Source organism: Vipera ursinii (assembly GCF_947247035.1).
Source record: "Vipera ursinii genome assembly, chromosome: 2".
NCBI classification, from domain to species: Eukaryota; Metazoa; Chordata; class Lepidosauria; order Squamata; family Viperidae; genus Vipera; species Vipera ursinii.
Window position 1 is genome coordinate 292764145 of NC_139513.1, and position 22717 is coordinate 292786861.

The 22717-nt window shown below is 48.5% G+C and overlaps 2 protein-coding genes across 9 annotated transcripts in view; one reads left to right on the forward strand and one right to left on the reverse strand.

Moving 5' to 3' along the window:
- Positions 1-22717, forward strand: part of PIAS2 (protein inhibitor of activated STAT 2) — a 75339-nt gene that overhangs the window by 23686 nt on the left and 28936 nt on the right. For 2 of the 6 annotated variants that reach the window (XM_083354843.1, XM_083354841.1), the window contains exons 12-14: positions 1244-1383; positions 1934-1971; positions 5286-8172. In XM_083354843.1, coding sequence (XP_083210969.1) covers positions 1244-1383; positions 1934-1971; positions 5286-5480 — 373 coding nt within the window. In that variant the 3' untranslated portion in view covers positions 5481-8172. Of the gene's footprint in view, positions 1-1243; positions 1384-1933; positions 1972-5249; positions 8173-22717 lie in introns of those variants that run through there. The other 4 variants (XM_083354846.1, XM_083354842.1, XM_083354844.1 and 1 more) reach the window with 4 other exon arrangements.
- Positions 6396-22717, reverse strand: part of LOC310635651 (elongation factor 2-like) — a 40954-nt gene continuing 24632 nt past the window's right edge. For 2 of the 3 annotated variants that reach the window (XM_083354834.1, XM_083354835.1), the window contains exons 9-15: positions 21856-22051; positions 20323-20581; positions 16770-16877; positions 13348-13701; positions 12515-12697; positions 9698-9830; positions 6396-8545 (exon numbers count right to left, since the gene is read on the reverse strand). In XM_083354834.1, the coding sequence (XP_083210960.1) occupies positions 8352-8545; positions 9698-9830; positions 12515-12697; positions 13348-13701; positions 16770-16877; positions 20323-20581; positions 21856-22051 (1427 nt within the window). In that variant the 3' untranslated portion in view covers positions 6396-8351. The remainder of the gene's footprint in view (positions 8546-9697; positions 9831-12514; positions 12698-13347; positions 13702-16769; positions 16878-20322; positions 20582-21855; positions 22052-22717) is intronic. The other variant, XR_014491470.1, reaches the window with a different exon arrangement.

A 22717-nucleotide genomic window follows, 5' to 3' on the forward strand; every position in this document is an offset into this window, starting at 1 on the left:
TTTCTTTCTTTCTTTCTTTCTTTCTTTCTTTCTTTCTTTCTTCTTTTTTTCTTTCTGTCTTTCTTCCTTCCTTTCTTTCTCTTTCTCTCTTTCTTTCTTTCTCTTCCTTTTTCTTTTTCTTTCTCTTCCTCTTCCTCTTCCTCTCCGCAAGCCCCCCTCCCTTCTAGCACTGATGATGTTCCCTAGTTGGGTCATGAAACGTCTGCAAGAAAACCACCCAGCTCAGAGAGCACACAGGGACCCCAGAGTCCTTTTTCCTCCTCCTCCTCCTCCTCTTCCTCAAATCCTATTACCTCTTCGCACTGATGATGTTACCTAGTTAGGTAATGAAATGTCTGCAAGAAAACAACCAAGCTTTGCTTTGCTTTACTCTGAAACTAGCCACTCTTAAAAATATATCCTCCTATCTCTGAGATGTTAGACGACCCCATGGCCTTGGTTTACCAGGAGACAGGCTGGGTTTCATGGTTTTTATTACTGGTACTGGAGGATATTTGTAGCCCAGGATTTAAGATAAGATAACCTTTATTGTCATTTTTTTTACTGTGGGCACAACGGCACACATGAAAAATGAAATTTAGTTGCCCGCTCTCAAAGTGAACACATACATGACATGACACACACCTAAACATACTATATATAACACATAATTGTGGGGTCCCAGGTGCTCTCTGAGCTTGGTGGTTTTCTTGCAGACGTTTCATTACTCCAACTAAGTAACGTCATCTGGTAGTCGTCGTTTACTAGTCATTAGTCATAAATTCCAGTCAGTTGCCAAGCGTCCGAATTTTGATCTTGTGACCGTGGGGAGGCTGCCGAGCGGTCACGAAATGGAACTGTCGTAAGTCAAGGACTCGTCCCATCTCTTTCGGGTAACTTGCTGGAGCAGTGGGCTAATGCCTCCTTAAGTCACACCAGCTGCTTGCAATTAGTGCAGGTTCGAGTCCCACCAGGCTCAAGGTTGACTCAGCCTTCCGTCCTTCCGAGGTAGGTAAAATGAGGACCCAGATTGTTGGGGGCAATTAAGCTGACTTTGTAATAATGCCGCTTAGGGGGTGTGTGAAAGCCCTAATAAGCAGGCATATACGTAGAATGAAGGCTACTGCTAAGCTTGTAAGCCGCCCTGAGTCTTCGGAGAAGGGCGGGATATAAATGGAATTAAAATAAATAAATAAACTTCTGGTTTATTTTAACGTGTCACCCGCTCTTTTTTTTTCCTTCTTTTTTTTCCCTCCCCAACCAGCGTCCTCGTGTATCAGCCAGCAGCTGTACGAGTGCCGGGAGTCAGCACAGTGGATTCCACGGCCATCGCCCCATCATTAACAGGCTACTCTGTGCCCTTCCACAATCCACCGATATCCAGCATTTCGTCTGACTTGCCTGGTAAGTAAGTGCAGTTTAGGTTTCTGGAACCGCTGGGGATTGTGGGCTGTAATGCATCACAGCCTAACAAAAGTCGGAAGGGACCTTGGAGGTCTCCTAGTCCAGCCCCCCTGCTCAAGCAGGAGAGCCCACGAAAAAGTGAGAAAGTCAGCCAGAATATCTTTCTTCTCCCCGTTTGTTGAGTGTATACCGAGCAGAGATTTCCTGCCAGGTTTGGTGAACCCTCCATCCAGTTCATTTCCTTGCTTGTTTTCAAAGTCCAGAATGCAAACTCTGGTTTGGCCTTTGAGCCGGTGGAGAATTTTGCCTTAGCCTGCTTTGACTCCCTTTCCACGCGTTAGACAAGAGACTGCGCGCTTTCCAGAGTGCGGGGAAGAGCAGCAAAGATGATCAGGGGACTGGAGACGGGATTCAGTGACATTTTGAATCTTCTCTTCTTGCCCAGCATTTATTTCATCTGCTGTGGTCCCAGGATCACAGCTTGTCATCTGATGGTATCCTTTCACACAACACGTATTTACCGAAGGCAATGTGTTTCTTCTCTCCTTAGGCCTGGATTTTCTCTCTTTAATCCCAGTTGATCCACAGGTAAGGGTCTTAACTGCTTCTGATCAGCTTTTAACCGTCACAGAAACCTGACTTTAGCTGGAGTCAGTTTGAAATGAGAAGTGGAAGGCCTCCGAGAAGAGTTAAAACTACGGTTGTGGCTGTGCAATTAAATCTAGACGACTCTTGTGATTTCTCTGTAATCCAGACGTGTTAGTTTAAACGTTGCATTATCTCCAGACAAGAAAGCAGGAATGGAGGTTGGGGCAGCTGTTTATTATTTATTGGATTTCTCCATCTCCACAAGCATCTCTGGGCAGTATACAGTATAAAATGTAAAATAATAATAATTAAAACAATACAAAATAAATACTCTAGAAAGGGTGCAGAGAAGAGCAACTAAGATGATCAGGGGACTGGAGGCTAAAACATATGAAGAACGGTTGCAGGAATTGGGTATGTTAAATGAAAAGGAGGTCTAGAGGTGACATGATAGCAGTCTTCCAGTATCTCAGGGGCTGCCCCAAAGAAGAGGGAGTCAAGCTGTTCTCCTAAGCACCTGAAGGCAGGAGAAGCAGCAACGGATGGAAACTCATCCAGGAGAGAAGCAACCTGGAACTAAGGAGAAACTTCCTGACAGTGGGAACAATTAACCAGTGGAACTCCTTGCCTCCAGAAGCTGTGAATGCTCCAACACTGGAGGTTTTTAAGAAGAGACTGGCCAGCCCTTTGTCTGAAATGGCATAGGGTTTCCTGACTGAGCAGGAGGTTGGACTAGAAGACCTCCAGGGTCCCTTCCAACTCAATTATTATTATTATTATTATTATTAAATATATATGGCCATTGAGTAGATTCCCAGTTTTTCTTGAGCTGTCATCAGCTTTTGATAGAATCAGTCCTGGTATCCTTCTGGATTGAGCCTGAGAAGTCTGGCTGGAGAATTCTGGGAGTTGAAGTCCACAAGTCTTAAAAGTGGCCACTGGGCTAGAACGTCCACACCACAGGTTGAGGGATCATTCTAGTAACGATCCACAGCTGTACAGATGTGGCCAATAGCATTGGGTACCTCTTTAATTGTTCCCCACCACCCCAAGAATTCCAATTTGTCGTAAACAAAGTTGACACCGACAATATATATGTATATGTGTGTGTGTGTGTATGTGTGTAACCGAACGCATTCCTGTAAATAAGAAAGCAAATGAAAAATAGCATAGACGTAAATTATTGGAATTTCAAACCTGACAGTTTATATCCTACCCTTTGGGGACAATAACTGCAATTGGGTGTTTTCTTCCCTTCATATTGAGGAAAGTGCTCCAGTTGCCTTGATGCTTGATGGGTTCCTAGGCAGCCTTGGCTCTTTTATGACTGGTGGACTTCAACTCCCAGAATTCCAGATCCAGCATGGGGGAACTGTGGCCCCTTCATGACTGGTGGACTTCAACTCCCAGAATTCCTGAGCCAGCATGGCTCGGCTTGGAAACCTCTCCCTTTCCCCTCAGCACAGCTGGCTCAGGAATTCTGGGAGTTGAAGTCCACCAGTCATAAAAGAGCCAAGGTTGCCTATCCCGATCAATAAAATCCAATGTCTTCTCCAAAATTCTCCATATCGCTTCTGAGCTGTACCAACAATTTACTTCAATGCCAGTTTCATTGGTGTAAGGATATTTTTCCGTCATCTGGGCAGCTGCCAACACACTTTAGAGGGGACGGTTGTCTCAGAAGCTACAGCTGGCGCAGAATGCCTTGTTACTGCACCCCTCTTGATATTTCTACTAGGGAAGCTGCAGTGGCTGCTGGTGGACCTCTGGATGTAATTCAAGGTGCTGAATGTCACCTGTGGCAGAGGTCCCCAACTTTTTCCTTCTGGCAGCCTGGAGGGAAAGGGAGCAGCTAAGCAGATTGTGCCCGTGTGGAGACGCGCGCGTTAACGGCACCGCATGCAGCCGCACGCCACGAGTGGCCCTGTTTGTGTAGGCGTGCAGGCGCTAGCCACCGCCGCTAGCCCTCCGTGCATGTGCAAATGGGCCACACAACCTGCTCTCGTGGCTTCATTTGTGGCGTGCAGGCGCTAGCCGCTGTTGCTGGCCCCACATGCATGTACAAACAGGTCACCGGGCGCTAGCGTGAGTGGGTTTGAGTGCGCGCACATACGTGCACATACTGTCCCGCAGCCCTGTGGCCAATAGGCCACGGCCTGGTACTGGGCCGCGACCCATAGGTTGGGGATCCCTGTGCTATGGAGACCTAGGTTGTTTTTCAAGGAGCAATTCTTCCTTTTTTTTGTTTTTTTGTCATCCCACAAGCTGTGACATTGTTGGCATCTAGTAAGCAGTGCCACCTTGTCGGAGTGCAGAGTGCCTTTTCTGCCACAGTGTTGGTCCTCTGCCACTTGAATATTTGGACAACCCCCTGCAAGCCTGTCTCGTCTTCAGGCAAGCCTCAGGCTTTGGGATTGTTTTTATGCACTTATCTGTCTTTTCTCCTGACCATCTCTCTCTTTTTTTTTTAAAAAAAAAGTGGGTTTTTATTGTGTTGCATCAAGCTTTTGTTTTCGCTTGCTATCGGGAATCGGGAATGCTTTATCTAAATTCGGTGGGGGGGGGAAACGGTTTTATAATGCAGAGGTCCCCAACCTTTTGGGCACCAGGGACCACCGGTTCCGTGGAGAGAGGGTTTTCCGCGGACCGGAGAGTGCGTGGTTTTGTGTGCTGCCTCCATCTCTCTGATGGGACTTTGCTTGTTGGTGCGGATCGGTTGCTGGGATGCCGCGGCCCGCTACTGGTCCATGGACCACGGGGTTGGGGACCCCTGCCATACTGAGTCTGCCTCCTCCTGGGTTTATAAGCCCAGGAGTCTTATTTGCATGATAATCGGGGAGATGTCTCGGCGTTTGGCCACTGCTGCTCTGGACTCGACCAGGGTGTCTCACTCAGTCCAGTCCAGTGACCTCAAGGTGCTTTTCCAAAAAGGCAACCTGCCTTCTTTGTGTTTTTGCTTTCCCTTGAAAACATTTCCTTTCTCACCCAGGAAGCTTCTTCGCCTCTCGGATGCGAAGCGAAACGTTTGCAAAAACCGAGAAGGCCCAAGTTGTCTTTTAGGTTGAGAATCTCCGTCCAGGTCAGTGTTTCTTTAACCTTGACAACTCTTTAAGATGCCTGGACTTCGACTCCCAGAATTCCCCAGCCAGCTATGCTGGCTGGGGAATTCTGGGAGTCGAAGTCCAGGCATCGTCTCGTTGAGAAACACTTTTTTGACCTGGGTGCAATTGGCTAGCTGTGGCTCAAGTGCGCGTGCTATTCTCCCCCCTTGCATCTAGTCTCTCTCCCTTACCTCCACCATTGTTTGTTTCAAGCAGTACTGTGCTCCTATGTTTTTGGATAGTCTCGCCTCGACCTTGCCAGCAAACACCACATCTGGCAGCCACCTCACCACCTCCAGCCCGGTCGAAAGCAGCCCTCGCGTTAGCTCTTCGGGCCGGAACGAGACGGCCGTGCTCACCGGCACCGGCGGCGGAAGCAACGTTCCCGATATCATTTCCTTGGACTAAAAAAGCTGATGAAACTCTTGCCAGTCTGGACTGCCTTTCTTCACAGCTTGGAACTTTTATTTTAAATATTTATTGGGAGAAAACGAAGACCGCTTTGGATTCCACGCACCTCTTTACAGTACGCAGATTTAACGGTGGAAGAAAACTTAACTGGAAGAATGTTTGTTTTCCTTTTTTATCCTGGATGTTTTATTTTTATTTTTTTCTCTTTTCCTCTCTCTTGTCTCTGTGTCTGTCTGTCTGTTTTGGGAGAAATATTTTCCGACAAGCCAGCCTTTCCATTTGATGGTGGTGAAGCTGTCACCGTTTTGCTATGTGGATTCAAAGGATGAATTATAACTTTGGGTTAGATCTAGCAATAATGTACAAAAAAAAGCGGTGTTTAATAATGCACTTACTTACTTGAGGGACAAGGATCTGCCTTATCCCAGATCTAAGGACAAGAGGTTTAAATTTGGGGGGGATTCTTGTCCTTTTTGCTGGGAACCCAGAAAGAAATTCTTCATAGAGAAGATGCAGTTTTGCAAACTTAAGGGTTGTATAAATTGTTCACCTCTTCCCTTCCTCTTCAGTGAGATCGTAATCCTTCTCGTAAATCCTGAATTGGTGTTCCTATTTAGGAGTTCGCGCTCTCCTGAAACCCCTCAAGTTACAAGTGCAAAAAAAAACAACACACCAACTCTGTGAGAACCGGGGTGGGGGGGAGGGGGAGAATGCTATGCAAAGTCCGTTTTCATGCATCTAATCCGTGTTTGTAAAGATGTGAATATGATGTTCCAACGTTTGATTTTTAAGTTGGGTCGTCAGTTCTCGCGAGAGGAAGAGCGAGGCAGCGATGGTGCCTTCAGCTCTTGCAAAATAGCTGGTGCTTTGGATCCTCTGGATGGGGCCTCAGCATCTCTTTTTTTAAAAAAAAAATCTGCACAAGGATCATGAAATTGAACTGCTAACAGTTCCCATCGCTCCGATCGTGGCTAGTGGGGAAGATTGGCCCTCGGTTGCCTTTTTTTTTTTTAAAGAGTTGTTTATCCGAGTAACTTATATGAGCCGGGAAGAATCGTCACACTAGACTTTCATCAGTTTTGGGGGGGAAAAGGAAAAAAAGTCAGCGAAGGAAGCAAATGAACGCTTTTGAGCATCGTGAGCAGCTGTGCTTTTTTTGGGGTGTGTGTGTGTCCCAAAATGAAGTTCCTGAAACTATCCCAAGAAGAGCGTTGCTCAAGAGTATCGTCCTTGGTGGATAACGTCCCAAGTATTTCATAAGCAACTTCGCTGCCGTTTTCATTGTACAGCATCTGTGATCCTGGGAATCTTCCAATAGGAGCCTCCCGGCAGTTTCCCACTGTCCGATTTTTGTACCCGAGGACCCTCAAGGGCAAGTTTGTTTTTAATCGAGTGCGGTGTTTTAAAGGGTCTCCAAAGCACAGCAGCAGCCAGTACTACCTAGATTGGAGTGTCCAACCTTGGCCATGTTTAAAACCTGTGGACTTTTAACTCCCAGAATTCCCCAGCCAGCATGGGCTGGCTGGGGAATTCTGGGAGTTGGAAGTCCACAGGTCTTAAATATGGCCAAGGTTGGACACACACACACCCAGGCCTAGATGAGTAAAACTAAATCCTGAAAAATTGCAGTTTCTGTTCCAGAGGTCAGATGGGCATTCACGCCTTAGGGGGGGGGTCCTGCAAACTTTTTAAACGAAACCTCCCGTCTCTCTTTAATCGTTGGGCGGGGAGCATTTTGAGCCAGCGTTGACGAGGTTAAGAAAAGCTCTCTTCCTATTATTCTCCCTCCTCTCTGCTTAAAACGTTTCCGGATTTGTAACGATGAAATCCTTCCCGTGCACACGGCTCTTTCCCGCTCTGCCTTTTAACTTCCTTGCGAAAGTCTGTTTCTTCTTTTTTTATCCAACTGCGTTCCTAAACCGCAAAGGCATTGCCGGATCAATCTTTTGCTCTTCCTAGCCAAGTCTTAATATTTATATGCGGAGTATCTGGGCCACACATAAAGTCTACCTGAGCGATGCCTAAAATGACTGCGGGTGTGGTTTCCCTGCGGATGTCCTGCCCCAAACGACGCTTGTTCTGTACCGTACGGCCATCACAGCTTGCATTTCATCCATGTCCGCTAATTTTGTATCCATTAATCTGATTCTGTACCTTTTCAGCTTTCGGTGCGACAAAATTAACGCCCTTTTGCTACTTTTTGAGATCTCTTTTTCAGTGCTGTTCAAAAGGGACTTTTTCCCTCCTGTAATTTTCAGCTCGCTGTGCTGTGCTTCTAAAAGTCCCGGAGAGATTCACTAAAACTCAGGCGATGTCTCTTTGTGGCGGCGGGGTGGGGTGTGGGGTGGGATCCTCTTTGTTTCAGAGCTGAATTTTCAGGCGTCTGAATCCGTGAAAGTTTAAGCCATACTTTTTGATTGAGTGATGCAATTAGGTGGGGGATTTTAAAAAATAAAAATAAAAAAATGCCACGCCGGATTGTTTTTGCAAACTTTTCTCTAACTTGTGAGAAGCAGCTTTTCCTGTGCTAAGCAAGGGACGATACGTACCGGGGCAACAAAAGCCACTGAATTTGCCTAAACCCAACCTGATGTAATACCTGTGTCTCAAGAAATTCTCGCCATAAAACCCGTCAAGCGGAACGGTCCCGTTTCCGGAGAAAAATAAAAATCCTGACTCGATAATTCTAGTCAACCACACACTTTTTATTTCTCGTTATGCGAACACGACACAATTGCTGGTTTGTGTTTTCCATTTGGGTTTGTCCGGTTTTCCCATTTCTTCCTTGGTTCTTGGGAAGCGATCCCGATTCCAGGGTGGGGAATTGGGCCTTGTCGTAGACGCCCCTCGCCCGCCTGGAGGAAGCAGTTACAATTTGTCCAGGAAGTTGTCTAGGGGCGGGATGCCTTCCTTCAAGCCTTTGCGTTTACGTGTTTCGGCCACCACTTGGAAAGGGCGTGAATTGGCATCGTACGGATCTCCGGGTAAGATCTGCCAGTGATCGAAGACGCACTGCGGGAAAGCCTGGCCCCCTGTGTTGGATCTCAGGTCGGCCGTGAAACCTGCAAGGAAGGAGGGGGAGAGAAGATGACTCTTGTACCACCGCAGCCCATATTGCAGGAAGACTGCTGTGGCCTAAGGGTACTTAGAGTTGGCCTTGACTTAACGACCACAAGTGAGCTCAAACATGGCTGTGCGGTGAATTTTGCCCCATTTTACAACCTTACTTGCCACCGTTAAGAGAAGCATTGCAATGGTCAAGTTACTTACACCAGGGGTCTCCAACCTATGGGTCGCAGCTCGCTCCTGGGCTGCAGGCTCTTGGCCAGCGGGCCATGGAAGCGGCTGTCCAATGTGCACACACGCATGGATGTGCATCCCCTTGCGCACGCGCCTCCGGGTGGGTGCGTGCAGCTGTATGCGCAAGCGCATGCACAAATGGCTGCTAGTGTCCTCAGGATCAGCTGAGTGGTGCAAATGGATGTGGAGCCTTCTTGGAACTGCTGAAAGGACTTGTAAACGGGAGGTAGATGATGTCATCTGTTGCAAGGGGGCTGTCCTCTCCATTTGCACCACTCAGGTGGCCCTGAGGACATTGAGATAAGCCTCCAGGTGGCATCAACGACCCTCTAAAACAATGCAAATGACCAGTGGTCTGCAAGGAGTACAAATCCTTCCATTCCCCACCGTCCAGCCAGAGCCGAAGAAGCTTCTTGGATGAGAAGCGAAAGGTCTTCAAAAAGCCCCTTTGGGACAATCATGAGCTGGATGACGGACGGAGAATCTCCATAGACCTCCCCCTGGTCACGTGATCACATTTTGGGCACTTGGCAACTAGCCTCCATTTTTTGGCTATTTGCAGTATCATGATCATAATTTACCACGTGTCAGAAACTGGCATTTATTCCGGTTTCTGTCAAAAAATGTCCATTGTAGGTAATGGACTCACTTAACAACCAGGGTGATTCACTTAATGACCGCTGGGGGAAAAAGGTAAAAAATCAGCTGAGGTGACCTGCTTAACATCAGGCACAACTCGCCACCGTCATCCTCCGTTCAATCATATGCCGCGCCACGTTGCTTCGCAGCAGTTTCTGAGCGGCTTACGGTCCATAAAGTGAGGAGCCCCTTCAGGAACCGGCTGCCCTGACTTCCAGAAGGATCTAAGCCCAGAGCGGCAAGCCGGGTAATAATGTTTAAGAGAGATCTCTTACCGAAAGACTCGTTCACCGGAAGATACGCTTTGACCACAAACATTGGGGTCCCGGCTACCTGCGACTCCTCAAAAACGTGGCCCCGTTTCCGGTTCAGCACACCGTAGATGCCCCCAACCACCTGCTCTGGGCACTAGGAGAGAAAAACAAAAAGACAAATTTGTAAGGATTTTTTTTCCCCCTCTCTCCCTGCTTACTGGCTGGAAGGCCGGTTCCTAACATCTCACAATTCTTAATAGTACGGAAGGTGATAATTTGTGCAACAATAAATAAAATAAACAAATAAATAAACCTTTATTGTCAAAGTACAACATGTGTACATTGAGATTAGCTGAGCCTCCCCCCCCTGTGCTCTTCCCCCCCCAACACACAGTGACAACAAACCCTCCATCCTACCACACCATGTGAACCAACACCACACACCGGCCTCCCAAGTCAATTCTGCATAAAATTATGTCCCATTCAAAAGCCTAACAGCCCACGGATAAAAGCTATTTTTCAGCCTGTTGGTACGGCTGGCTATACTCCTGTATCTCCTACCGGATGGTAGGAGAGTAAAGAGATACCGTCCAGGGTGTGAGTCATCCCTGAGAATCTTCCTCACTCTTCCACGGCAGCGGGGCCTGGCGAGGTCATCCAGTGGTGTCAGGGGACAGCCCACAATGTCTTGTGCTGTGCTCACCACCCTCTGCAATACTTTCCTATCCGCGGCTGTCAGACCAGCATACCAAACCACAATACCATACGAGAGGACACTCTCTATGGTAGACCGGTAAAAGAGGGTCATTAGCCGTTGTTCTACCCTGTTCTTCCGCAAGACCCTAAGAAAGTGAAGCCTCTGTTGGGCCTTTCTGGCCACCTGGGTTGTGTTGACTTTCCAGGTCAGATTTTTGCAGAGGTAGACGCCCAGAAATTTAAAGGAGGAAACTCTCTCCACACAGCCCTCCCCGATGTAAAGTGGGGCAGGTTCCTCCTTTTTTCTCTCGGACTACAATGTTTGTCTACGCTACTGCAATTCCTGAAACAAGTTTTTATAAAACATTCGTGATAAGCTCCCTCCTATACTTAGTGGAATAAGTTAGATTTCTGCACGCATTTCGAAAAACGGCATTTGAGCAACCGCTGATGTTTCCCTTAAAACTGTGGGCTGAAATAGACCTGCACGTTCTACTGTCTTCCTACTCAACTATCTTCCTACTCAAGCCGGTCGGAGAATCTGTTAGCGTGGTAAAAAAGCCTCTTAAACCATCGAGAGCACCTTGGTGATGGACTAGAAATATCTGCTTAGTGGAAATTGTCACGCTTTAAGCAGAAACCAAGCCACCGTTAGAACAGGACCCACAATCCTCTCTTAAGTGCATCATTCAGCCCCTGAATTTTATCAGGCAACTGTTAACAACCCTGAGAAACCACGGGGGGGGGTTCTTTTAACTTTGTTTCACACATAGCAGCTCCTGGTGGCAAAATCAGGAAATATTCTGGGGCAAAAAATTTAGAACGCAACTTATAATAGTAGCTGTTTTATTGCATATTTTCTATAGGGTTTTACTACGCTGTTCTTTCCACCCTCCTTAAAAACAGCTTAGCTTGAACTACATTGTAGAGCAGGGGGTCACCAATCTTTCTGGGTTGGCAGCCCGGTTGGAAAGGGAGGGACAGGCGCCTTTATGCATGGATGCACGCACACACGTAAATGTGGCTGCATGTGTGTGAACAGGGCCGTAAGCATGTGTGCTCTGCAAATGAGGCTGCTAGTACCAGCACGCAGCACACAACTCGGCACCAACGCATGGCTCACAGCTTGCCTAGCACCGATGAAAGGCTCGTGGCTTGGCTAGCACTGGTGACAAGTTCATGGATCGCAGCTCAACAAGAGACTTGCGGCTTGGCTAGCACTGGTGTGTAGCTTGCAGCTTGGCTAGCACCAGCTCACAGCTCAACTAGCACCGGTGAGAGGCTCACGGATCATGGCTTGGCTAACGCCAGTGAGAGCCTCACAGCTCGGCTAGCGCTGGTGTGCAGCTTGTAGCTTGGCTAGCACCGGCTCGCAGCTCAGCTAGCACCGGTGAGAGGCTCATGGATCGTGGCTTGGCTAGCGCCAGCGAGACACAACTTAGCTAGCACCAGCGAGAACCTCACAGCTCGGCTAGCGCTGGTGTGCAGCTTGTAGCTTGGCTAGCACTGGCTCGCAGCTCAACTAGCACCGGTGAGAGGCTCACGGATCATGGCTTGGCTAGCGCCAGCGAGACACTCACAACTTGGCTAGCGCCAGCGAGAGGCTCACAGCTCAGCACCGGTGAGAGGCTCATGGATCGTGGCTTGGCTAGCACCAGCGAGAGGCTTGTGGCTTGGCTAGCGCTGGCAGAAGGCCACAGGGTGCATACATGGACTGGCCAGTCACTCAAGAGGCCACAGCCCGGTATTGGGGACCTCTGTTGTAGAGGACCCGGATCAGGGACCTCAGGAAATTCGACAACAAACTGAACACAACAGGAGCAAAAATAGCGGTTGCAAAGAAGTTGTGCCATGCCCCAAGTTGCTTGAGGGACACATGGCTGAGTTTGGAATGGAGGAGAGCCAGCTGGCCTTGTATCTCATCTCGGCGTGACTGTAACTACATCAAACCTGTCGCAGGTACGTGGGAATACCGGCCTTGGCTGGCTCTTCTGAACGCCAAAGGGGTGTGTGTGTGTGTGTGTGTGTGTGTGTGGGAATACCGGCCTTAGCTGGCTCTTCTGAACGCCAAAGGTGTGTGTGTGTGTGTGTGTGTGTGTGTGTGTGACCAGTGCCCCATCCCAAGTTGACCCCTGGCTGTACCTGAATCTCCACAAGGTAGATGGGTTCCATCAGGCGCGGCTGGGCAGTCAAGGCGGAAGCATACAGGACCCTCCTGGCCGTCGGGATGATCTGTCCTCCCCCGCGATGGATCGCATCGGCATGGAGAGTCACGTCTTGAATGTCAAAACGAACCCCTCTCATGTTCTCTTCACACAAAACACCCTGCGGAGAGAAAGGCGGCCACGTGCTACAGCTGCCTCTCCTCAGTGAAAAACCCAAGGGGGAGTAGCTTTCACAAGGATTGTCACTGCCTCGCAAACCACCACAACAATCAGCAATCGAAGCGAAGCTTTCTAGGGTATAGGAAATTTGTCGTACTCCGATGACGATTTGTGGAAAATTAAGTGCCGTGCCTAGTGACACAAATTATTCAAGATACGGGTAGTCCCGCACCTTGAGCCCAAAATTTCCACTGCTGGGCGAGACAGTTGTTGAAAGTGAGGTTGGCCCCGCTTTACGACCTTTATAGCCATGGCTGTTAAGCGGATCACTGCAGCCGTTAAGGCAGTTAACGCAGCCGTTAAGCGAATCTGGCTTTCCCCATTGACTTTGCTCGTCGGATGGTCGCAAAAGGAGATCACGTGAGCCCCGGGGACATGCTGTGACCGTCATAAATATGAGCCGGTTGCCAAGCACCTGAATTTTGATCCTCTGACTGTGGGGAGGCTGCAAAATGACCGTTGGGCGATGTGAAAAAGGGTCGTAAGTCCCTTCTTTCAGTGCCCCTGTAACTCTGAGCAGTCGCTAAATGAATGCTTAAGTCGAGGACTCCCCGTAGGGTCTTAAGATATTAATTGGGAAGTGGGGCCTACCTCCTTCGTGGCCCACTGGAACCCAGCCACGACGCTGTCTTTGATTTCGTTGAGATACTGGACGCCCTTGGTGATGTCGACCAAAATATTGGGCCCCGTTCCGTCAGGTCCGAAGCACCAGATCTTCCGTGCTTCGGACACATCCCACTCGTACTTCTCGGCCAGATAGCGAGCTCGCTGCTTCAGCTCCTGGCGGGAACTGACGTCTCCTTTGTCTATGTCTTCTGCCAATCCATCGGGGAAAGGGCGGGCCTTCATGTAAAGGCGGTTGTGCTTGTTGGGAGATTTGGATAAGCACAGCTGGTTGGATTCTTCACAGACCGTCTCCCGATAGGATACTACTGGGTCGGATTTCTGCAAGGAAACAAAATCCAGTTCGGTTTACAAAGGAGAATAATTGCAGCTCCATGGGGCTCTCCGAGCTGGGAGGTTTTGTTGCAGACGTTTCAGGACCCAACTAGGGAACATCGTCAGTGCTAGAAAGGGGGGGGGGTGAGAAGGAGGAGGAGGAAAGGACTGTGGGGTCCTTGGTACTCTCTGAGCTTGGTGGCTTTCTTGCAAACATTTCACGACCCAACTAGGGAACACTGTCAGTGCTAGAAGGGGGGGGGGTTGCAGAGAGAAGGAGGAGGAGGAAACATTTCATGACCCAAACCAAATAACTGGACTAGCTAGTGTTGATGACGTTACCTACTGTGTTTTCCCGAAAATAAGACCGAGTCTTAATTTTGTTTTGTTTTTTGCCTCCAAAAGAGGCACCAGGTCTTATTTTCGGGGTAGGCCTTACCTCACCTCCAGCACCGACAGCCCCACCCAACCGACCCACTTCTTCTGGGGCCAAAGTTCTGCAGCTGTATTCGGGTCTGCACTTTGCAGTCAGGCCTTTCCAGAAGGCCTAAACAGCCGAGTACCAAGCTGTGGATTCAATCCATAGCTAGGTGCTCGGCTACTGAGGTCTTGCGGAAGCGAGCTAGGGATTGAATCCATAGTTCAGTTCTCGCCTGCACAGGCCTTCTGGAAAACCCTGTGATTGAGAAATGCAGGCCTGCCTACGGAAGAGGCCTCAGAAGAAGAAGTGGGCTAGCAAGGAGAGGCCTAGCTGCGAAGTAAGGGGGTGCAGGGTGGGTGGGGCAGCCCTACACCCCCACCCCCCCAGCTTGATTTTTAGGTGTATGCCTTGCCCCAAAACTAGGGTTTACTCCATAGTTAGGGTTTATATTAGGCCCACCCCCAAAAAACAAGCTAGGGTTTATTATTGGTGTGTAGGTCTTATTTTTGGGGAAACATGGTAGTTTGTGAAATGAAATGCCTGCAAGAAAACAACCAAGCTCAATGTCCAATACTCTACTCCCTCAATAATGGAGGTCAACAGAGTTTGATGCATACATAAATTAGGCAACACTTATTGTGGCCATAGGCATTCGCCTCCCCTTGGTCTGTATCAAAGGGGCAATCCCAGTAGGAGAGATGAATCCCTATCTGGAACTGGAATGGGACAATTCCCTGGGGCCATCTTGGTATGGCCATCTTCCTGTGGCCAACTCACCCTGGGACAACTCACCGCAGACCATTCCATGTGGGATAACTCCATGCAATAAAGCTTACCTGACACTGTTCCCATTTTTGTCGGTGGGAATAATGTCAAAGAAAAGAGTGGCCAATGACATTTATTAGTTGTCCTGCGTGAAATTGGGAGTTGACTGGGCTGAGATGGCTGCAGTGAGTTGTCCTAGACTCTAGGACCTAGACCATGGGTAGGCAACCTTGGCTCTTTTACGACTCGTGGACTTCAACTCCCAGAATTCCTGAGCCAGCATGGCTCAGCATGGAAACCACTCCCTTTCCCCTCAGCATGGCTGGCTCAGGAATTCTGGGAGTCAAAGTCCATGAGTCATAAAAGACCCAAGGTTGCCTACCCCTGGCCTAGACCAGTGATGGCAAACCTTTTAGAGACCAAGTCCCTGAAAACCGGCCCCATCCCTGCTCTGCCCCCAACCCGCCTGCTCTGCCCCACCCACCTGCAGGGCCACTCACCGCTTCCACAGCCCACCACAGATCACCCAGTCAGCCCAGCAGTGCCATGGCAGCCACGCCCTCCACCTCTGCCCCACAGCATCAACTGCGTGCGACGGGATGCAAGGGTGGAGTCTTGTCCCCGCTGCCATGTCCTTGGCTGCGCTACTCCGCACGGGCCACACTTAGGGGCGACTGCTGGTGAGGAGGGGACCACGGGGGGAGGCGGGCCTGGGGCGATGGCATGCGTGCCCACAGAGAGGGCTCTGAGTTTGCCACCACTGTCCTAGACCCATCTGGAGAATGGCGCTGGCCTTGAGTGGTCCCTGTAATCCCCAGGATCCCTTTGGAGATCAGCCCACTAAGAATGCTTTAGGTTTCTCCAGGCGCAGACTTGACCTGGCAAAGAAGGTCGTAGATGATCAACATAATCTTTGTGCATTGCAGAGAGAAATTACTGGATGTTGTGCAAGTCTGCAACAGTAGGCAAGAGGCATTTGTACCTTGTAAAAAGGCCTGTGTGTTGAGAATGACAACTTCATGGACACACTGTGCATATTCTGTGATCAGTCAACACTTTCATGCAGGGGTCCCCAACCTACGTTCTGCGGCTCGTCACCAGGCTGTGGCCTCTTGGCCACCAGGCCCCGGGCATAGCTGGTGAACCACATTTCATGGTAGCACCACCGCATGGGCGCTAGCAGCCCCATTTGCGCATGTGTGGGAACGCTAACACCAGCAGCATCACGCAGATGCCAGTGGGCCATTTGTGCATGCACGCGGCCACCAGCAGCTCACTTGCGCATGCACACAGGCGGCAGCACAGGAGCCATGGGTGCACATGAGTTTCTTGTGCGTGCACACGTGTACTAGCGCACCATCATGCACGTGCCCATTAGTGCATGCACGCAAGAGGCCGCACACGCGCATATTTCACTGCTGCTCCCTTTCCAGGCCGTCAAGCTGGAAAGTTTGCGGAGCTCTGCTTTAATACACAGCTCTGCACTTTCCTAAGTTCTTCCTTAGCTTTCACTTATACTGATTTTTGCTAAAAGAGAACAAAAGCCTACTTATCGATCCCAGGCCTGGAAGAAATGTTCCAAATTTTTTTTTTAAAAAAAATAGAAATAAGCTCAATTTTCATAATGTTATTTTTAATTTCACTTTTATCTGGAGGCTTTTAAGAAGAGAACGGACAAGCACTTTTTCCGGAAGGATATAGGATCTCCCACCATGGGCAGTGAGTTGGACTAGAGGACCTCTAAGGTCCCTTCCGAGTCTGTTGTTCTAAATTCTTTTGGGGCAGAAAAAAACCCCGACTTGGAATCTTATTTCCTTTTTTAAAAAAAATTACTGTCAATTTATCCCGCAGTCCAAACGTTTCCTTTCAACCCAGTGGAAAAGCCTACCTTAATTGGAATGCAGGCATGGTCCTCCTCCAGATCTTTCAGGCAGATTTCCAGGTGCAGCTCTCCAGCTCCGGCGATAATGTGCTCCCCAGATTCCTCAATAATGCACTAGAGAACAGGAAAAAAAGGGATCCATTCTGGTTTCAGGATAAAAGGAAATCATACCAGGCAATATCACGGGTTTTGTTTTTTTGGCAAACTGTGTTTCGGAGCGTGCAGAAATTATCGTGATATTAAATAGCTAGAAATCAGGGCTAGGCAACCTTGGCTCTTTTATGACTGGTGGACTTCAACTCCCAGAATTCCTGAGCCAACATGGGGGAACTAAGGCCCTTTCATGACTCGTGGACTTCAACTCCCAGAATTCCTGAGCCAGCCATGCTGAGGGGAAGGGAGAGGTTTCCAAGCTGAGCCACACTGGCTCAGGAATTCTGGGAGTTGAAGTCCACCAGTCATGAAGGGGCCAAAGTTCCCCCATGCTGGCCCAGGAATTCTGGGAGTTGAAGTCCACCAGTCATAAAAGAGCCAAGGTTGCCTACCTCTGACCTAGATACTCCACATGGTTCGTCCTTGAATTCATGCAATATAAAAAAGGTAAATCGTATCCGATTCTAGGGGTGGTGCTCATCTCTGTTTATAAATCATAACAGGCAATATCACGTTTTTTTTGTTTTTGTTTTGCAAACCGTGTTTCGGAGCCTACAGAAATTATCGTGAGATTAAATAGCTAGACCAGGGGGAGGCAACCTTGGCTCTTTTATGACTCCTGGACTTCAACTCCCAGAATTCCTGAGTCGGCATGGGCAGTTCAGGAATTCTGGGCATTGAAGTCCACAAGTCATAAAAGAGCCAAGGTTCCCTACCCCTGGCTTAGTGAGCCATCTTTGTCCGAAGATCCTCTGCGTGGTCATGTGGCAAGCACAACTATACACCGAGGCACAAGGAACGCTGTTGGCTCCCCACCAAAGTGGTACCTATTTATCTACTTGCGTTTGCGGGCTTTCGAACGGCCCGGTTGCCTACCTGTAAAATGCTGGATGCTTTCAAGACAAAAACTGCAGCTTCCACAGTTAAGTGACACCGACGGCTTCTGTAGTCATAATTAAATTTAAATAATTCCAATAATGACAAGAGTACAAGGATGGCGTGCAAGGCCTTTTGAAAAGCTTGGAACTGGTTTACGCGGTGTAAGAGCACACCGTAAAAATTAATACAGGGATATTTCGCTCTCAATTTTATTTGCAATCAAGTTGTCCCTGCTTGGAATCGGTTAATTCAAGGAATATGTTGTTAACAGAAAAAAGAAAAAGAAAAAGGTCAGCCTGGGACTTTCCTGATTCTGAGTTGCCTAAAAGACAGGCATATTGTTGTTGTTGTTGTTGTTATTATCATTATTATCCAATTTATTCGTCTCCCACCTCGCGGTTCAAGGAGACTCATATTGGCACAAACACTTCAAAACTTCAGCCTTTAAGGACTTCCTTCCACAGTGGGAGTGTAACTCACGTTGTAAATAATGCCCGGAGGTTTTAAACCTCAAAGTTGGGGCGGGGACCATGCAAGCCTCAGATTCGCTATAGATTTGCGAACACATCAAACTATGGGTTAGCCTTCCATTTGAATGCAGCTGTTCTACTGTGCAGTCTCCTCGGGCAGAGGGGGCGTCCTAATTCGTCGAGTGCCTTTTCTTTTTAGATTCTCCTAAACGCATTTCAGATACCGGGGGAAGTCGAGCCCCCGAGGTTCCTTCCTAACACAATCCCACATTGAGGAGAGAGCGAGCAACGGTTAATTAAGGAAGACTGATCTATAAGGCTTCCCATTTTTCCTACATGCTTCAGAGTGTTAAAAGAGTCCTTGGGGGGCGCTGTGGTTAACGTGCGGTTCTTGCAGGCAAACTCTGCCCACAGCCAGGAGTTCGATCCTGACGGGGCTCCAGGTTGACTCAGCCTTCCGTCCTTCCGAGGTTGGTAAAATGAGGACCTGGATGGTTGGGGGTAAATAGGCTGACATTGTAAACCGCTTAGAGAGGGTTGTAAAGCAGTATATAAGTCTAAGTGCTATTGCTGAGGGAGGGAGGAAAGGAAGGAAGGAAGGAGGGAAAGGAAAGGAAAGGAAAGGAAAGGAAAGGAAAGGAAAGGAAAGGAAAGGAAAGGAAAGGAAAGGAAAGGAAAGGAAGAAGCTGTTAGTGGTGCAGCGGTTAGAATGAAGTATTGCAGGCTGACTCTGCCCGCAGCCTGGAGTTCAATCCTGACCGGCTCAAAGTTGACTCAGCCTTCTGTCCTTCCGAGGTCAGTAAAATGAGGACCCAGATTGTTAGGGGGGGGGCAAGATGATCACACTGTAAACCACTCAGAGAGGGCTGTAAAGCACTGTGAAGCAATATATAAGTCTACGTGCTATTGCTTGAGGAGAGAAGAGGGAGGGAGGGAGGGAGGGAGGGAGGGAGGGAGGGAAGGAAGGAAGGAAGGAAGGAAGGAAGGAAGGAAGGAAGGAAGGAAGGAAGGAAGGAAGGAAGGAAGGAAGGAAGGAAGGAAGCTGTGGTGGTACAGTGGTTAGAATGGAATATTGCAGGCAGACTCTGCCTGCAGCCTGGAGTTTTGATCCTAACCAGCTCAAAAGTTGTCTCAGCCTTCCATCCTTCCGAGGTCGGTAAAAGGAGGACCCAGATTGTTGGGGACAATATGCCGACTCCGTAAACCACTCAGAGAGAGCCGTAAAGCCCTGTGAAGCGGCAGATAAGACTTAAGTGCTATTGCTGGATGTACAGTTAATCTTCCGCTGCCATCGCTGTCGTAAACAGGTCACCTATGTCCCTAACCAGATTTTACAATCTTGATTGCAGCTGTATTAAGCATGTGCCGCAGTCATTAAGTGAACCCATGATTCGACGTGGACTGGTTTGGCCGAAAACCAGGAGTAGATGCCGTTTTTGGCAAAACCACAGCGAAACATATTGGCGTGACGGCGGTATGCTACAAATGGCTGTTAAATGAGGTCTGTTGAACCCTGGATTGGTAAATAACTGGTCATTAAGTTGGGGACTACCTGTACTCCCAAGATTATGGTATTCTTTCTTTTTCTCTCTTTCCTTTCTCCCTCTTCTCTTTCTTTCTTCTTTCTTTCTCTCCCTCTTTCTCTTTCCTCTATTAATATCACTAATTATAACCTTCCCACCCAATGAATATTGCAGTGTTGTTTTGGCTGTGACAGGTTCGCTATCTTCAGATGATTCTACGTGGCTAGCTGACGAGAGCTAAATAGCTCAAAATAGCTCTTACTAGTCTCCCTCTAATTCTTTGGCGGTAAATTTAAATTTAGCAGGTGATTCTATTATTTTTGTCCGCGTATTTTAAGGCTCGGAGATTCTGAACGAGATTTCGAGCGAGCCAAAGACTGACTGCGTTGATCAGCGTGCTTGCAAGCGCAAACAGGAAAACAATCTGAGGTGAACTCTCTCTCTCTCTTTTTTAAAAAATAAATAAATAAATAAAAAAGCTACGCTTGCAAACCGGTTATTTCAGAGTCACAAAAAGCACAGCTACGCACTCACCTGGACCATAGGGTCAGACTTGGCAAGGCGCTTTAGACCTTCCACTAGTTTTGGTAGGTCGGCGGGGTTTTTTGCTTCAACCGCAACGCGCACAACCGGGCTGACACTAAATTTCATCACTCTCATGTTGTGCGCGTGTTCAAAGGTGGTAATGGTGCCTGTCTTCACCAGAAACTGATCCACACCAACCAGGCCAACAATGTTGCCACAAGGGACATCCTCAATGGGCTCAACGTAACGACCCATCATCAAAATGGTTCTACAAAGACAGAGACCTATTTTATCATTGGGGATTTTTTTTTTAAAGCCAAACCTTTTACAAAGAATGGATTCTCTATTATTGCCTTTTTTATTTTTAATTACATGATGAAATTTCAACTGGGTGGTATATAAACCGAATTAATAAATAAATAAACTGGACGTGCTTAAAAAGATTGGCACAGGGGGAAAAAGTTTCCTGGGAAATAAAACAGCGTTTTCCTCCTAGCAACCTTCCATTCCCTCTCCAAAAAAGTGCATTTCCAAGAGGCCACTGGACTTTCTTTGTCAGAGCATGCAGTCTTATTGCGCTGAGATAACCCAGGGGTAAACACAGTAAACAGTAGTCTATATTAAATGGTGGTTTATCTTACACTATCTACAATATCATACGCCAGGAACAATATACATACACGTGGTAATACAGCACCATCCAACACACAGCAGTTACAGCAGGAAATGGGGGAGAGAGAGAGAGAGAGAGAGAGAGAGAGACTCCAGCAAAAAGCTTTCCCTTTTATACTCAGGCTCTTAAAGAGACACAGACCCTGCTGAGTCATTCCTATCATTGCCTCATCCACCTTATATTACATTACATCCTTACATCATCTTCCATCATTACATAAGCTATTTCGCTGTTCAACTATTACCTTGACATTCTTGGTTTTTCCATAGAAGACGTTTCGCTTCTCCTCCAAGAAGCTTCTTCAGTTCTGACGAAGTGAAGAAGCTTCTTGGATGGGAAGCGAAACGTCTTCCAAGAATAACAAGGAAGTCCAGGGGCCTCATGGAAAAAGCACTTTGGGGTCAATAACCAGGACCGCGATGACGGAGAGACTCCATACACACTTCCATTCCCGACGCTCCCCCTAAACACAAAACTTATTTAGCTCGGGCAAAGAGTTAAAAATTGTCACACAAGCAGGAGAAAGAGGCTTCCTCTCCCGAGTCAGGCTGGTGACCTTTTTTCTATGCTCAAACACACGCCTGCCTTCGTGCAGCCATCTAATGGGGGCCCAGCTGCCTAAGGCTTCTCCTGCACACAAACCATCATTCTGCCCTCTCAGAGCTGCCAGGGGAAGCTTTAAGCATACACATGCCTACCAGCGAAGGCATCCTATTTGTGACTGGGGGAGGGAAGAAGGGCAGAACCCACCCACTCCCCCACTTCTTGCAGACTGCTTTGCAGCCCTTTCAGTCCCGCCAAACAGGACCCCCAGGCTTCGCAAGCGTGCCCCTAGCTTAGAGAAAAGGAGGGAAGCCCTGATCAGCTACCTTTGAATGGGCTTCAGGTAGAGGTCCTCCTTCTTTCCCGGGGTGTAGTTGGGCCCCATAATCCGCACCTTCTGGCCGGTGCACACCATGCCAGAGAAAACCCTCCCGAAGGCGTAGAAGCGGCCTTTGTCCGACGTGGGCACCATTTTTGAGATGTACATCATCAGAGGGCCCTTTGGGTCACAGTTCTTCACCCCTGCAGCAAAAGGAAGGGCAAAGAGTGAGGTCCACGGCAATTCCCTAAGCTGAGTCAAACGTCAGCTGCTGGGCCTTCTACTGGCATACAGGGACCGTGTTTCCCCAAAAGTAAGGCCTACACCAGGGCTCTTCAAACGTGGCCCTTTTATGACTTGTGGACTTCTGGACTGGCTGAGGAATTCTGGGAGTTGAAGTCTACAAGTCATAAAAGGGCCAAGTTCGAAGAGCCCTGGTCTACACCAACAATAAGCCCTAGCTTGATTTTTTGCAGGTGGGCCTAATATAAACCCTACCCACAAAGTAAACCCTAGATTTGGGGCGAGGTGCACAGCTAAAAATCAAGCTGGGATAGGGGGTGTGGAGCTGCACCACCCACCCCACCCCCACTCGCCTGGCAGCCAGGCCTCCTCTCAGCAGCCCAATTCTTCTGGGACCTCTTCTGCAGCCAGGCCTGTATTTCAGTCACAGGGCTTTCCGGAAGGGTGATGCAGCCGAGAACCGAGCTATGGATTCAATCGTAGCTTGGTTCTGCAAGACCTCTGCAGCTGAGCACCGAAATATGGGTTGAAACCATAGCTTGGTACTCGGCTGCTTAGGCTTTCTGGAGAGGCCTGACTGCAAAACTATGGATTCAATCCCCAGCTCGCTTCCGCAAGACCTCAGT